Below are 13798 nucleotides of genomic sequence, written 5' to 3' on the forward strand. Positions count from 1 at the left end.
TTTAATATTGGTATTTACAAAATATTGATTCATTGAATTACACATTGAGAAATACATTGAGTTATTTCTTTATAATTTTAAAAAGCCACATTTGCTAATATCACCATAAATCTCATCAGGAAAGTCTTTAAATATTGGAAAGCAGATACACATTTTTCAAAATCCTGATTTTTTTCTTTAGAGCACTTCAAACTCCATTCCAAGTTAAGAAGTACCTCTCTCCACTTTGTTCTTAAATCCATACTCCGGGAGTTCACAACTTTGTCTTCTTCTATATCTACACAAAATATACATGTTGATTCCATCTCTTAATTATTTCTAGAATTTACCTATTTCTTTCCTTTCCAAGCTACTACTAATATCCTAGTTCTATCACTATCTCTTACCCAGAATTGTGATGCATTCTATTAAATCTTTCCCATCTAGGGGTGAAGAACCTGCAGCCTTAGGGCCACATGTGGCTTTCTAGGTCCTTAAGTGCAGCCTGCTGACTGAATCCAAATTTTACAGAACAGAGAAAAGAAGTAGAGAAAGATGAAGCTTTTTTTTTGCATCCTTTGGTGCTTAAAAAAGAACCATCTTGAAAGGAGAAGGCCGCAGGTTCCCTACCCCTGCGGGGTGTCTCCCTTACCTATGAATAAAATTCAAACTTAGTTCAGAATGCTAGCCATCCTTTACGGTTCACTTCAAAAGTAATTGCTTAAAAGTTTCTATAACATAGACATACTATGTATACACTTGTAATAATTTAACATATTCTTCCTTGTCTTATTGGTATATAAGTAACATTTTACTTACCTGATGGTAAATTCTTTAAGAGAAAGACAAAATCATAGTCATTCTTAAACTTCCACCCCTGGTATAGTGATATGTACATAAGAGGTGTTCAACATTTGTTTATTAAATTTAATTTTAAATTTAAAACTCAAAAGTTAGTGCTGTAAATGTATTTGCTGGTGTGTATATATTTCATATGTATGAATACACTATTTAGGTGAGTTATTTTAAACTTGGCTTCAAAAATTACTTACCTTGATACATACACATACACAAAGCCTCTGATATCTATCAAATACCAGGTGGATATTAGTGTCCTGACATTTATGTTCTTTTAAAAAGTAATTAATAATCTTTATTGTAAAGCATTTCAATGCCATCATAATCTTGCAGAATGTGAATTTAATAAGAATATGAATAGTAATATCCTAAATTTAAAAGGAAAAATAAGGATAAAAAAACTTTCTGATTTTTCTGGAATGAAACATACAAAAGTAGATTGACAGTATTATTAATGAATTCAGTTTTTTAATTCCACTTACTTACAAAGAAACCCATAATTACAGATGGAAATACCTTTGCAGCAGATACTAATGCTTCTTTATTTCTTTGCCTTTCTTCCTCCAAACATTTTTCCAATAATTCCTATAAATGATAAGACAGTTGGAAAAACACTAAATGTATTATTTGAGGTAACAAAGCACATTCTTTCCATACTCTGGGCACACTTAGAATATTACCTTCTGTTCCTGAGATTGCTGAATCAAAGCTTCCTTTATTTTTTCTTTTAACAGTTCCTTCTCTGTATCTAGCATTTCAAGAAGCCTCTGATGCTACAAGAAAAGATAACTGAATTATGATTATGGCTCTGAGACAGACTATCTATCAACAACAAGAAAAGCTGGTAGAATTCATTTGCCCAGAAGTACTGAAGTAGTTACTGGAGGAAACAACGAGAAGTTTGCTAAAATGAAGGCTTAGGAGCCAAAAACATTGAATTCACCTTTTTACAATTAGCCCCAAGTTTGACAAAATATGTGACATGAGATCTAACTTAAGGCTAGCTACACCAAATTAGAAAATTAATCAGAAAATGATAAAGTGTCAATTTGGAAAAATTACTCACTAAAGTGATTATAATTAGCTAGCTGCAACAGAAGTATTTAGATGATAACTGAGAAAAAATGCTTGATGTGACTACCACAAGAAATTGTGTTTCTAGTAAACCAATGTTAAAGAAATTGAAAGATTTGTAACTGTTCTCACCCCAGATATTACCACAGATTCAAAAAATAAATCTATGAAGTCAAAGAAATATTATGTAACAGTTAAATGTTAATGTGTACAGAACTCATATATTTATTCCAAAGTGCTAGTGAAAAAGTACACAGAACCGTATCAGCCAGTTATCATGGACTCACACTTGGAGTTCGAATAGAACTTTCTAAGAAAATTCAATTTTTGCAGCCTCAAGCCCTCCAATAAAGATGAGCCATATACTGCTCTGGAACAGTGGTGCTCCAATGTGGAAATACAACCAGAGAATGTATATTACGACTCACATAGATTTTTCATTCAGTTACAAAAGGCAAATAAGGTATTTTCTCAGATTTAAAATACCATTTACATCCAAGTGTCCTTTACATATGAACTCATTCTGATATCCAATTTATTTTAAAACAGATTTATATCTTTCAAAGTTGTTCTGATTTAAAACATTTTTAGGGAGGCAGTCTATATTGAGAGTAAGTGACCAGTCTCTATTATTCCTGTTTTTAATTATAATGTTACATTTCATCTATGTTTTTCAAGAGAGTAAAAAGAAAAATCACATGAAAGATGTGGTTTTTCCTTAAAAACAAATCCAACTGTGATAGAAATCACGACATGATTCTGAGAAATTATTAGTACCATATGAATTTGTGAAAGGCAGCTGACTAACAAATGAGTAGACTTACCACATAATGTATAAGTAATAATAACTGAGACTCTAAGTTTTTATTCTATGTAACTCTAGATGTATACAGAATTTCACAGGATCAGAAACAATATCTAATCCTATTTAAAATACACACGAGAAAATATGCAAAGATAATATACCAGGCAAATAATCAGACTTAAAAATAATAAATACAATTCTGTGAGACTGAAAATACTGTTTAGGCTTGGGAGGGGGCATAAATATAACACAAATAAAACAAACATTATTGGAATTAACATATAGAATAAACTTTTCAGTCACTTTTAACTTTGAGAACAATTGTTCCCTAAAAAATATTGTTATGTTTGCAAGTTAGACTAATGGAAATCATTAAGTAATTTATTATAATTGGGCCAAATTTCCTCAGTGGTCCAATGAGGACTAAATTTGAAGAGGGTATATTAGCTAAAATGACAATGTAATGTTTAGAAAATTCATTCCTGAATGTCATTTCTTAATTCTGATAGAATACTGTAATAGGAGACAATTTCTGAGCTTGTTTGTCCAAGAATAAATCTAAAATTACCATTTGAAAGAAGCATTCTACTTAAAATATATCCTAAGTAAAATCATTGATCCACTTGAGAAACTACAATTACGTTACTGGCTTTTCTCATACTTAGAGATGATCATAGCTAACATGTTTTTGAGCACTTTTGAAGTTCTAGGCAGTTAGAAGTGCTTTATGCGTAATGGTACCACATTAAACTCTCAAAACAAACTGCTGTATTGTTCCACATTCTACTCATTTTCGGATGAGTGATTTGAGACTTTAGGCTAGGTAACTTGCCAGGCCTTTAGTGAATCATTTCAACAATAATCCCATTCTATATACTCATTATCAGTTGTAGTTATTACCTAATACTAAAAGCAGCCCCAGTATGGTATACTTAGTTATCACCTATAGTAATTAAAAGCTACATAATGTAAATAGTATGTCAGGTAAAGCCTCACTTCTGTTTCGCTGTAATAGAATTTGACTAATGTACACTTTTGATTCTGTTCTTTTCAGAGTACTACTAAAATAAGATAATTTTCTGAATAAAAATTCATATTAGGACAGATGATTCAGGAAAATACTGAATGGCACAGAGAAAAGTTAGGCTTAAAATTAAACATAGTTAATTTATAAAGTGAACAATCCAATAATCCACAAGAGGCTAATCAAGAACCATATAAAGTTCAATAAAATACATTTTGATTTTTGTTTCTGTAAAACTGAGATATGCTCATTGAGAAAAATATAAAGAAGAAGTAAAGATTTTGCAGTGCCCCATTACCCAAAGAAAATCATGGATAGCATTTAAGCAAACATCTTCCTGAAGAGCTGTTTATGAAAATATTATATACAATGAGTTTATATATAAATACTATTTATTATGTAATCTTTTTGAGATCATGAGTATAGTATTGACATTTTCCATAGAACTCTACATTATTATTCTGTTTTGTTAAATTTATATGTTTTATGATTCTCCTACTTATAGACATTTACGTTGTTTTCAATTTTTCACTTTAAAAGAAATCTTTATTTTTGTGCATGAATCTTTGTGAACTTGTACACTTACAGCCTTATGAGAAACTCCTAGAAGTCATATTAGCAGGTTGAAGATTGAGCACGTTTTATATTTTCCCAAATTATACTCAGGAAAGAAAATACAAAGTTATACCTTTACTAACAATAACAGGGCAATGGACAAGGGAGACTAGCCTACAGAAAAGAATCACAGATTGCCAGAGCAGCTAATTAACAAAATTGTTCCACTTTTGAAGAAAGGCATCCTTGTTATTCTTGACCAGAAATATTTGCTGTCTGCTATGGACCAATCACTGCTGTTTATCTCACCATTGTCCGTTTATGAAATGGAGATTTTTTTTTTTTTATTTCAGGGTATTATGAGGGTACAAACATTATGGTTACATTTTATGTCTTTGCCTCACCCAAGCGAGGGTTAGAGGCATGCCCTTCCCCTCTACAATGCTCCCTATGTCCTTTAGTTGTGGGTTAAACCCCCCATCCCCCTAATTCCTGGAGAATATTACTGCCATGTGAGCACCCTAGTGTTCATCAGTTAGTACCAATTTGATGGCGAGTACAAGTGGAGCCCATTCTTCCGATCTTGTGATACATCACTTCGGATAACGGGCTCAAGTTCAATCCAGGAAAATATAAGAGGTGCTAGATCACTGTCATTTCTTATGATTGAGTAATATTCCAGTGTATACATATATCCATATCACCTAACCCCAGTGAGACTGGCCTGTATCAAAAAATTCCAAAACGACAAATGCTGGCGAGGATGTAGAGAGACAGGAACACTCTTACACTGCTGGTGGGACTGCAAATTAGTGCAACCTCTGTGGAAAAGAATTTGGAGATACCTCAAAGAGCTAAAAATAGAAATACCATTCGATCCAGCAATAGCACTATTAGGCATCTACCCAAAAGAGCAAAAGATATGCTATAATAGAGACATCTGCACCCGAATTTCTATGGCAGCACAATTCACGATTGAAATGGAGATTTTTGAAACAGTTATTTTGTTCCTTCTCTCTCTTTTTTATTTCATGGATCATAGTTTCTTGATGGGGTAGGGGTCCCCCTACTTCTATACTGTCTCTGTTTCCTCAAAGTTTCTTTTTATTTGTTCTTTTGAGTTAGTAATTTTCTCATTTGAGTCATTTCTCCTATGTTTAGTAATCTTTTTATGTTCATATTAAAATCTCAGACACAAAAATGTTGATAGGAAATCCTATGTATGTTGGAAAGCTTCACAGTAGGCACCAAAAGTATTGAACTGGCTTTTTCATGCGGTGGGCATTCCCAAAGGTTAGTTCCATAAGCATTTTCTCTTGAGCTGGACTTTTTGGTTAAAAAAAATAAAAAAAATTCTCCAATTTCCTAAGTGGTGCCATGAGGTAAACATCCAGCATTCTAGGAGCAAAGTGGGGTAAGGGTGCAGTGGAGAGATCACTGTTCAGTAATGGTCTTTGGTTCAATCTCCTTCTTTACACACAAAGAAGAGGTCATATGAGGACACAGTGAAATTGTGACCACCTAAGGACAAGAAAACAAGCCTACTTGGTGGGCACCTTGGACTTTCCAGCCTCCAGAACTGTAAATATAAATTTCTATTGTTTAAATTATGGTGGGTGTTTTGTTATGGCAGCCTGATCTGACTAAGACAGTGTACAAGGGGACTTGAGGACCTAACTGCTAGTCACATGGACTTTCAACCATTCCTCCTGTTTTCAGAGCCACACAGCACTGCAATAGAAGCACTAGCCTCTATTTCCTGAGGCTTTCCAGGGTTTTACAGGACAAATCAGTTGGCTTCATGGGTTTTTACCTCAATGGGCTAAGATTACAACTTGCTAGCCTCTGCTGAATCAGTTGATAATTGTCCCCCTGTTATCTCCTTTCTTATTTCTTTGTCATTCTGGTCAGGTTTTACTTTTTGGTTTTATTGTGGTCCCTTTAAGTGTCATTTTAAAGGTGGGTGGTGGTGGCTAGGAGATAGGGCAGATGAACGTTTTAATTCACTAAACCTAGCTGTGAACCTTTGGCAAGTTAGCCAACCTTCCTGAATAATTCTAGGACCTACCTTAATATGTTGTTATGAGAATTAAATAATAGTCAAATATTGACTAAATTAATACACATTTGATATTAGTGCTGACAACAGCACCTTTCAATAATAAACATACTATAAATGTTAGCATTCCTTTGAAAACAGATTAAAACAACAATTAACATTTTAATTTTCTTTAAGATGACACTAGGTCAAAACATCAGAATCAGAAAGGGTATTGTTTAGCTAATATAGAAGGGAGAAAGAAAAAGAAAAGGTGGTGGACATAGGATATTCTCTGGTATAATGTTGTTATTGCTTACAATAAATTCCTAATCTTTCTATGTTCCATAAATGTCTGTTAGGCCCATTTGTTCTGGAGTCCTGTGTAAGTCCCGTGTTTCTTTATTTTCTGCTTGAATGATCTGTCCAGTTCTTAGTGGCGTGGTAAAGTCCCTGGCCATTACAATGCTGCTGTTTATCTCTTTGCTTAGATCTAGTAGGGTTTGCCTTACATATCTGGGTTGCTCCTGTGGATAAATATTTAGGATTATTGTGTCTTCTAGTTGAATTATTCCCTTTACCATTATACAATGACCATCTTTGTCTTTACTATTACTGATTTAAAGTCAACTTTATCTGATATAAGAATGGCTATACCTGCTTTCTTTTGGTTTCTATTTGCATGGAGTATTTTTTACATCCCTTCACCTTGAGTCTGCATAAGTCCTTGTGGGTTAGACGTGTTTCCTGGATACAGCAGATATATGGGTTGTATTTTTTCATGCATTTGTCCAGCCTGTGTCTTCTGAGTATGGCATTCAGACTGTTCACATTGATTGACAGAATTGACACATGGGATGCTGTTCTGTTCATCCTGTTGGGTAGTACCTTATTGCTTTGGTTTACCTCTTGTGCTATTGCTTTATATGAGCTCTGAGCTTTAGCTTTTGGGTGGTTTTACACTGGTGGGTAAAGGTTTGAGCCCCACTCTCTGTGGAAATCCCAAAAGAGGGGAAGCAGCAGCTCCTGAGAGCCCCAGCTAAAGTGTCTCTCTCAGTAGCCATGGGTGGGGGAGGGAAAGGAGAGGAAAAGAGTCTGAATGGAGGAAAGCGAGCACTCTGCTCGTCTCTGTCCCTCTCTCCAGAGGAAGTCCACCCAGAACACCCAGGCTCTGTGTCACGCAGATTCCCTGGGACTCACTGGTCCCCTGGGGTTCCTGCAGTCTGGGCTGGAGTTGGGAAATGTTTATGTGGGAACGAGCAAGATGAAAACTGAGGGGCTGAAGCCCTGTGAGGAAGACAAAGGTATACAGCAGGTGGAGAAGCAATATGGCACCTGCCATCTTGGCTCGGGTCTATAATGACAGGAAGCACTGCTAGGGGACTGGCAGCCTAGTGCTTTGTCCTCAAGAAGCTACCAGTTCACTGGTGGCAGCAGCTTTGGGGATTGTAAGGGTAGAAAGGCTCTCCAGCAGTTCAGGAGCCTGCTGACTGCCAGAGATGTGAGAGAGGCAAAAACAAACCGCTTCACCACTCTTTTCACAGGACTCCAAGCCTCTCAGGGGTTGACCTCTGATGATATCTTGCTCCTTGTTTTTCTGCTCCATAACTTCTTCCCGTGGAATATCTTGTAGGTTCTGGCACTTTTGCCCCAGAATTACAACCGATCTAATTGTTTGTTTTTGCTTTTTCATCTAAAACTTTTTCTTCTTTCTGAGATGATCTGGCAGCTGGTATCTCAGGTCAGCCATCTTGTCTCTCCTCCCATTTTAGAACTTTATAAATATATAATCATACAGTATTTGCATGTATGAATGCTTGCATGTGTGTGTATATGTTTATATACATGTATATGTACATGTGCATGTCCATATATGTGTGTGTATAAACACACACCCCATTTGGTGATTTCAGTTTAATTTTAGCCATTTTAATAGGTGTCCAAAAGTCTCTTGATATCTCAATTTACATAATGGTTAAAATGTTAAGTATTTTATCATGTACTTATTTTCCATTCTTATATTTGTCTAAGTTTTTGTCTTTTTCAAGTATTTTGTCCATATTTATTTTAGTTTTTATTTTTATTGCTGATCTATGGAGTTCCTTATATACTTTAGATACAAACTTTTTGTCACATACACGTTTCATGAATATTTTTTCATGTTTGTAGCTTGCCTTTTTACTTTCTTAATGGTGTCTTTCAAGTAGCAGAAGTTTTCATGATAAAGCCTAATTTATCAATTTTTTTTTTATGGCTATTGCTTTGTGTGTTTTACAAAATAATAGCCTACATCTAGGTCAAGAAGATCTTCTCTTGTATTTTCTTCTAAAAGCTTTATGAATTTAGCTTTTACATTCAATTCTAAAATCTATCTTAAACTAAGAATTGTGCCATCATTAACTCTAACTTTAGATTGGTATACTAATTGCTCTGCATACAAACCCATACAAATGGGTTAAAGATATGACACACACCTAGGCTGTGTTCATTTCACAGCAGGGCTCTGTAATTAGGCAATAATTGAATGGATGTACTTATTATCATACCTAGAAAGGCAATATGGGAAAAATAAAACAGCCTAAACAGCTTAACTTCTGTTACTACTTATAAACAAAGCTACTGGGTAAGGTTGAGTTAACTGTTGCTTTGTTTTCACTGTGATATAGGTGATGTGTGGTTGCTTTCTACTGATTGCTCTGGTTAACAAGACTTGGCTTTATAGCATTTTAAAAAACAATATGAAAATGAACTGAAATCTATGCCAGATCTCATCTAAGAATAGTGAAGAGTTTATTACATTTCACTCATCTAAGATATTGATTACATCTTTAAATTATATTGAAATTTTAGTAAATTCTTTTAGCAAATTGAAGAAATAAATGCAAACAATAGAGTTCCATAATCTTACAGAGTAAATACTTAATGCAAGGGTGTAAAAAATAATCTTTTGAAATTTAGCCTAAAATAAAGGCACTCAGAAATAGTTATGCTTTCCCCCCTTTGGAAAAAATTCTTCCAAGTGAAAAATGTTTGATTCAAACTCAAATATAAATATAGAGGTTCTGTGGTTTTTACTTGATTCCTGTAAAAAAAAAAGAAATATAAAAAAAAATCTCTTTCCTGGAATGTGAGTCACAAAGATATTGTAAACAGATATAATCTCAATCACACTTGAAAGTTTTCATTAAATTTTAGACTAAGTAATCATGGTGGTTCATGTTCAGGTATATAGTTATCCGCCAATCACACATCCACAAACTTCACATTATTGCGTGTGTCTGTGTATATAGTATAAATTTTTTAATGCAAATTCAACAAGCATCCTCTTTCACCTTCTATAAAGCTCAAACATTGAACAAGATCAAGTGATCTGGAAGGACTGTCTTAAAAGCACATGCTCATATATATATGCCTCCATTTAACATGATTTGAAAGACACTAAATTTAATGAACCTCCTAAAATAAAATGAGTCACAGACATTTCACCCATTTATAGGCCAACATATTAAGTGTTGTTTGAAAAGAAAACCTAAAAAAGATAAACTATGAGATTAAATCTACTTAAAGAAGTTACCGCAAGCCTAAATAATATCAATAAGCTTCTTACTATGAATAAAACTATAATATAAGCCATACTACCAGATTTACTTCAACCAAGTAATCATATTACTAATAGGCATGGAAAAGTGTAAGTATATAAAGTTATTCCCCCTATTTAAATAGGGTTTTGACTTAATGGAGTGATAAAAGGAAAGAAGCATAATTGGGAGACACAGCAGCATAAAAAAGTCAGGCCTAGTTTATATTTCCATAATGAGGCCTCTATATTGGATAGTGAACATTTTATTAAATGCAAACAATTTGTCATAATCCTAAATTTAAGCAGAAGGGTATTTCTCTTTAAACCGTTTCCAAGTGAAATAAATAGCCTTTGAAAATGTATCTCAATTCTATTATTTTCTCCGTGTGCCTAAGCACAAGACAGTACAGATATTCCTCGATTTATGATAGGGTTATGCCCTGATACACCCATCATAAGTCATAAATACTGTAAATTGAAAATGCATTGTAAGTTGAAAGTATTGAAAGGTGTAACTCCCTCAACATATGATGGGGTTATGGTTTCAACTGAATGTGTATGGTTTTCAGGCCATCATAAAGTTGATTAAGTCTAACCATCGTAAGTCGGAGAGCATCCATAAACTTACCTCAACATAACAGTAGCCTTCAAATGGGCATTTGCAATAAATAATCCATGTATATGAGATAATTTTTTAGCAGGTGTCTTAGTCTGTTTGTGCTGTTCTAACAAAATACCACAGACTGGGTAATTTATAAATAATAGAAATGTATTTCTCACAGTTCTCGAAGCTAGGAAGTCTAAGATCAAGGCACCAACAGGTTCAGTATCTGGTAAGGGCACTCTTTGCTTCTAAGATGGTGCCTTGAATGCTGTGTCCTCTGGAGAGAACAAAGGCTGTTGTTCTAACATGGTGGAAGGGACGAAGGACAGAACTTGCCCCCACTTTGTGCCTTTTTATAAGGTATAGTCAGTCCTCCTTATCTGCAGGTTCTACATCCATTAATTCAACCAACCTCAGCTTGAAAATAGAGTATTAGAGGAATGCAAAGCCCATGGATACAGAGGGCTGACTTTTTGTTTCCACAGGATGTCAGGGCCAACTGCAAGACTTGAGCATCCATATTTTATTATAGTATCTGAGGAGGGTCCTTGAACCAATATCCCTGTGAATACTGACAGAGGACTGTATGAATCTCCCCTCCTAAAGCTGCCACCTCTTACTATTCTTGCATTGGGGATTAAGTTTCAACATAAATTTTGGAGGGGACATGTACATTAAAACCACCTGACCCCCAAAATTCATGTCCTTCTCACATACAAATATATCACATCTCAATAGCGCCCAAAATCTCAACTTGCTTCAGAACCAACTAAAAAAGTTTGAAGTCCAGAGTTTCATCTAATCATCATGTAAAATCACGTATGGGTGAGAATCAAAGCTGTGTTTCATCCTGAGGCAAATTATTCTCCAGCTGTGAACTGTGAAATAGTTATATGCTTCCAAAATAACAATGGTGGGCCAGACACAGGACAGACATGTCCATTCCAAAACAGAGTAATAAGAAACAAGAAAGAGATAATAGGTCTCAAGTAGGTCCAAAATCCAACAGGCAGACAACATTAAATTTTGAGGCTTAAGAATAATCTTTGACTCCATGTCCCACCTTCTGAATACACCTCCATGGGTTCACTGGGAAAAGCCCATGCAGTAGCCCTCAGAGGTTGGAGTTGAGTGCCTGCTGCTTTCCCCAGCTAGTGTAGCACACTGGGGGCCCTACAGATCTGGGATCTCAGGGATGTCCACCCACGACTTCACCAAGCATTGCCTTAGTGGGATCTCTCTACGACGGCCCTATTAGGCATTACCATTACCTTTGTGGGAACTCTTTTCAGCATTCCTACTCCCATAACTCCACTAGGCCTTGCCCTAGTAGAGACCCTCTGTGCCAGTACCACCCATAGAAGTTCTCTGCCTGTGCTCCGAGGCTCTCAAAGGCATCTTTTAAAATCTAGGTAGAGATAGTCATGCCTCAATAGCTCTTGGACTCTACATACCTGGAGAGTTAGTTAGTATCATGTGGACACCACCCAAGGTTTACAGCTTCAGCCCTCTGGAGTGGTGGTCTGAGCTGCACCTGGGCCCACTTGAGCCTCAGCTGGGTAGCCATAGAGCACTGTGCAGGAATGTGTCATTCAGAAAGTTGAGGTGGCCCTAGGCAGCAAGCCTTGAGGTCCCAAGGTGCCCCTCCCTGAAACCTTTCTTCCCCTAAGGCCAGACAGCACTCTGGGCCTGTGATGAGAGTGACAACATCAATGATCTCTGAAATGCCATCAGGATCATTCTTCCATTGTCTGGAGAAAGCATCTGGTTTTCTTCTAACCAGATTATTCTTTTATCAAATAGTTACTTGGTCAAATCTTTGGTGTTCTCTCCTGGGCCTGTTTTTCTTCTTTACGTGGTCAGGCTGAGAATTTTCCGAATCTTTAAGGTCTACTTCCTCTTTGATTAAAAATTCTATCCAAAGTTCATTTCTCTTTTCTTGCATTTTATCGTAGGCTTTGAGAGAATCCATATAGCACCCTAAACATATTGCTTAGAGATTTCTTTCATCAAATACTCTGGTTTGTCACTCTTAAATTCTGCTTTCTACAAAGTACAAGGGCACAGACACAATTCAGCCAAGTTCTTTGCCACTGTAAAACAAGGATGGCCTTTCCTCCAGTTTCCAATAAGATATTCCTCATTTCTGTCTATGACTTCATTAGAATGGCCTTTATTGTCCACTTTTCTGTATTCTGATCACAAGCACTTAAGTAATCTCTAAGAAGATCTAGGCTCTCTCTACAGCTCTCTTCTTCTGAGTACTGATTTGTCCTTAAGCTCAGTTCATGACAATCTAAGCTTTTTATAGCATTAACTTCAAAACCGTTCCAGCCTCTATCCATTACCCAGTTCCAAAGCCATTTGTACATTTTCAGGCATTTGTTATAGCAGCACCCTACTTCTTGGTATCAATTTCTGTCTTAATCCAATTATGCTACTATAACAAAATACCACAGACTAGCTAATTGATAAATAATGGAAATTTGTTTCTGTCAGTTCTAGAGCTTGGGAAGTCCAAGATCAAGATGCTGGCAGGTGGAATCTGATGAGGACCCAGTCTCTGCTTCCAAGATGGTGCCTTGAACACTGTGTCCTCCAGAGTGGACAAAGACTGTGTTATTATAGGGTGGAAGGGCAGAAGGCTGGACTTGCCCCCTTGAGCCCTTTTATAAGGTACTAGTCCCATCAATCAGGGCAGAGACCTCATGGCCTAATCACCTCCTAAAGGATCCACTTCTTAATATTGTTGCAATGGGGATTAAATTTCAACGTGAATTTTAGAGGGGGCACAATTATTCACTCCATACCAGCAAAGGAAAAAAAAAAAAAAAAAGGAAGAAACACACACTTAGGCACACTTACAAAGAAAGACTAACATAATTGGTGTAGTACTTTTCAGGAAACAATTTGATGCTTTACTTAAGTGTCATAAAAATCCTCATGTACTGTGATTCTTACTCCTAAAAATTTATCATCAGAAAATACTAGGTAGTTCTCAATTTTTCATGCTTGTCTATTTCATAGCCTCCACTTTCATACTTTGAACAGTAAAATATCTAAACCAGTTAGATTTAGACTTTCTTAAAAGTAGTTGACAAAGGAATATTTTATTGCAGAGTGAGGATTTACAATCAGATACGACATCAGTTTTAGGACCACAGTTTTTACTATTTGTATTGTGTTTCTATAACAGAAAATTGAATTTTTCCCATATCATCATATTTTTAAAAAGGAAAATAGAAAAATGAAAAAAAAAAGTGTTGATACAAGTGATAGGA

General features: G+C 35.6%; 1 protein-coding gene across 1 annotated transcript in view; it reads right to left on the reverse strand.

Annotated features, from left to right (window-relative positions):
• The window catches only part of CCDC91 (coiled-coil domain containing 91), a 208930-nt gene that overhangs the window by 136031 nt on the left and 59101 nt on the right, over nucleotides 1–13798 (reverse strand). The window contains exons 3-4 of the mRNA XM_012640958.1: nucleotides 1518–1610; nucleotides 1354–1422 (exon numbers count right to left, since the gene is read on the reverse strand). Of these exons, the coding sequence (XP_012496412.1) occupies nucleotides 1354–1422; nucleotides 1518–1610 (162 nt within the window). The remainder of the gene's footprint in view (nucleotides 1–1353; nucleotides 1423–1517; nucleotides 1611–13798) is intronic.

Source organism: Propithecus coquereli, unplaced genomic scaffold (assembly GCF_000956105.1).
Source record: "Propithecus coquereli isolate 6110/MARCELLA unplaced genomic scaffold, Pcoq_1.0 Scaffold16, whole genome shotgun sequence".
NCBI classification, from domain to species: Eukaryota; Metazoa; Chordata; class Mammalia; order Primates; family Indriidae; genus Propithecus; species Propithecus coquereli.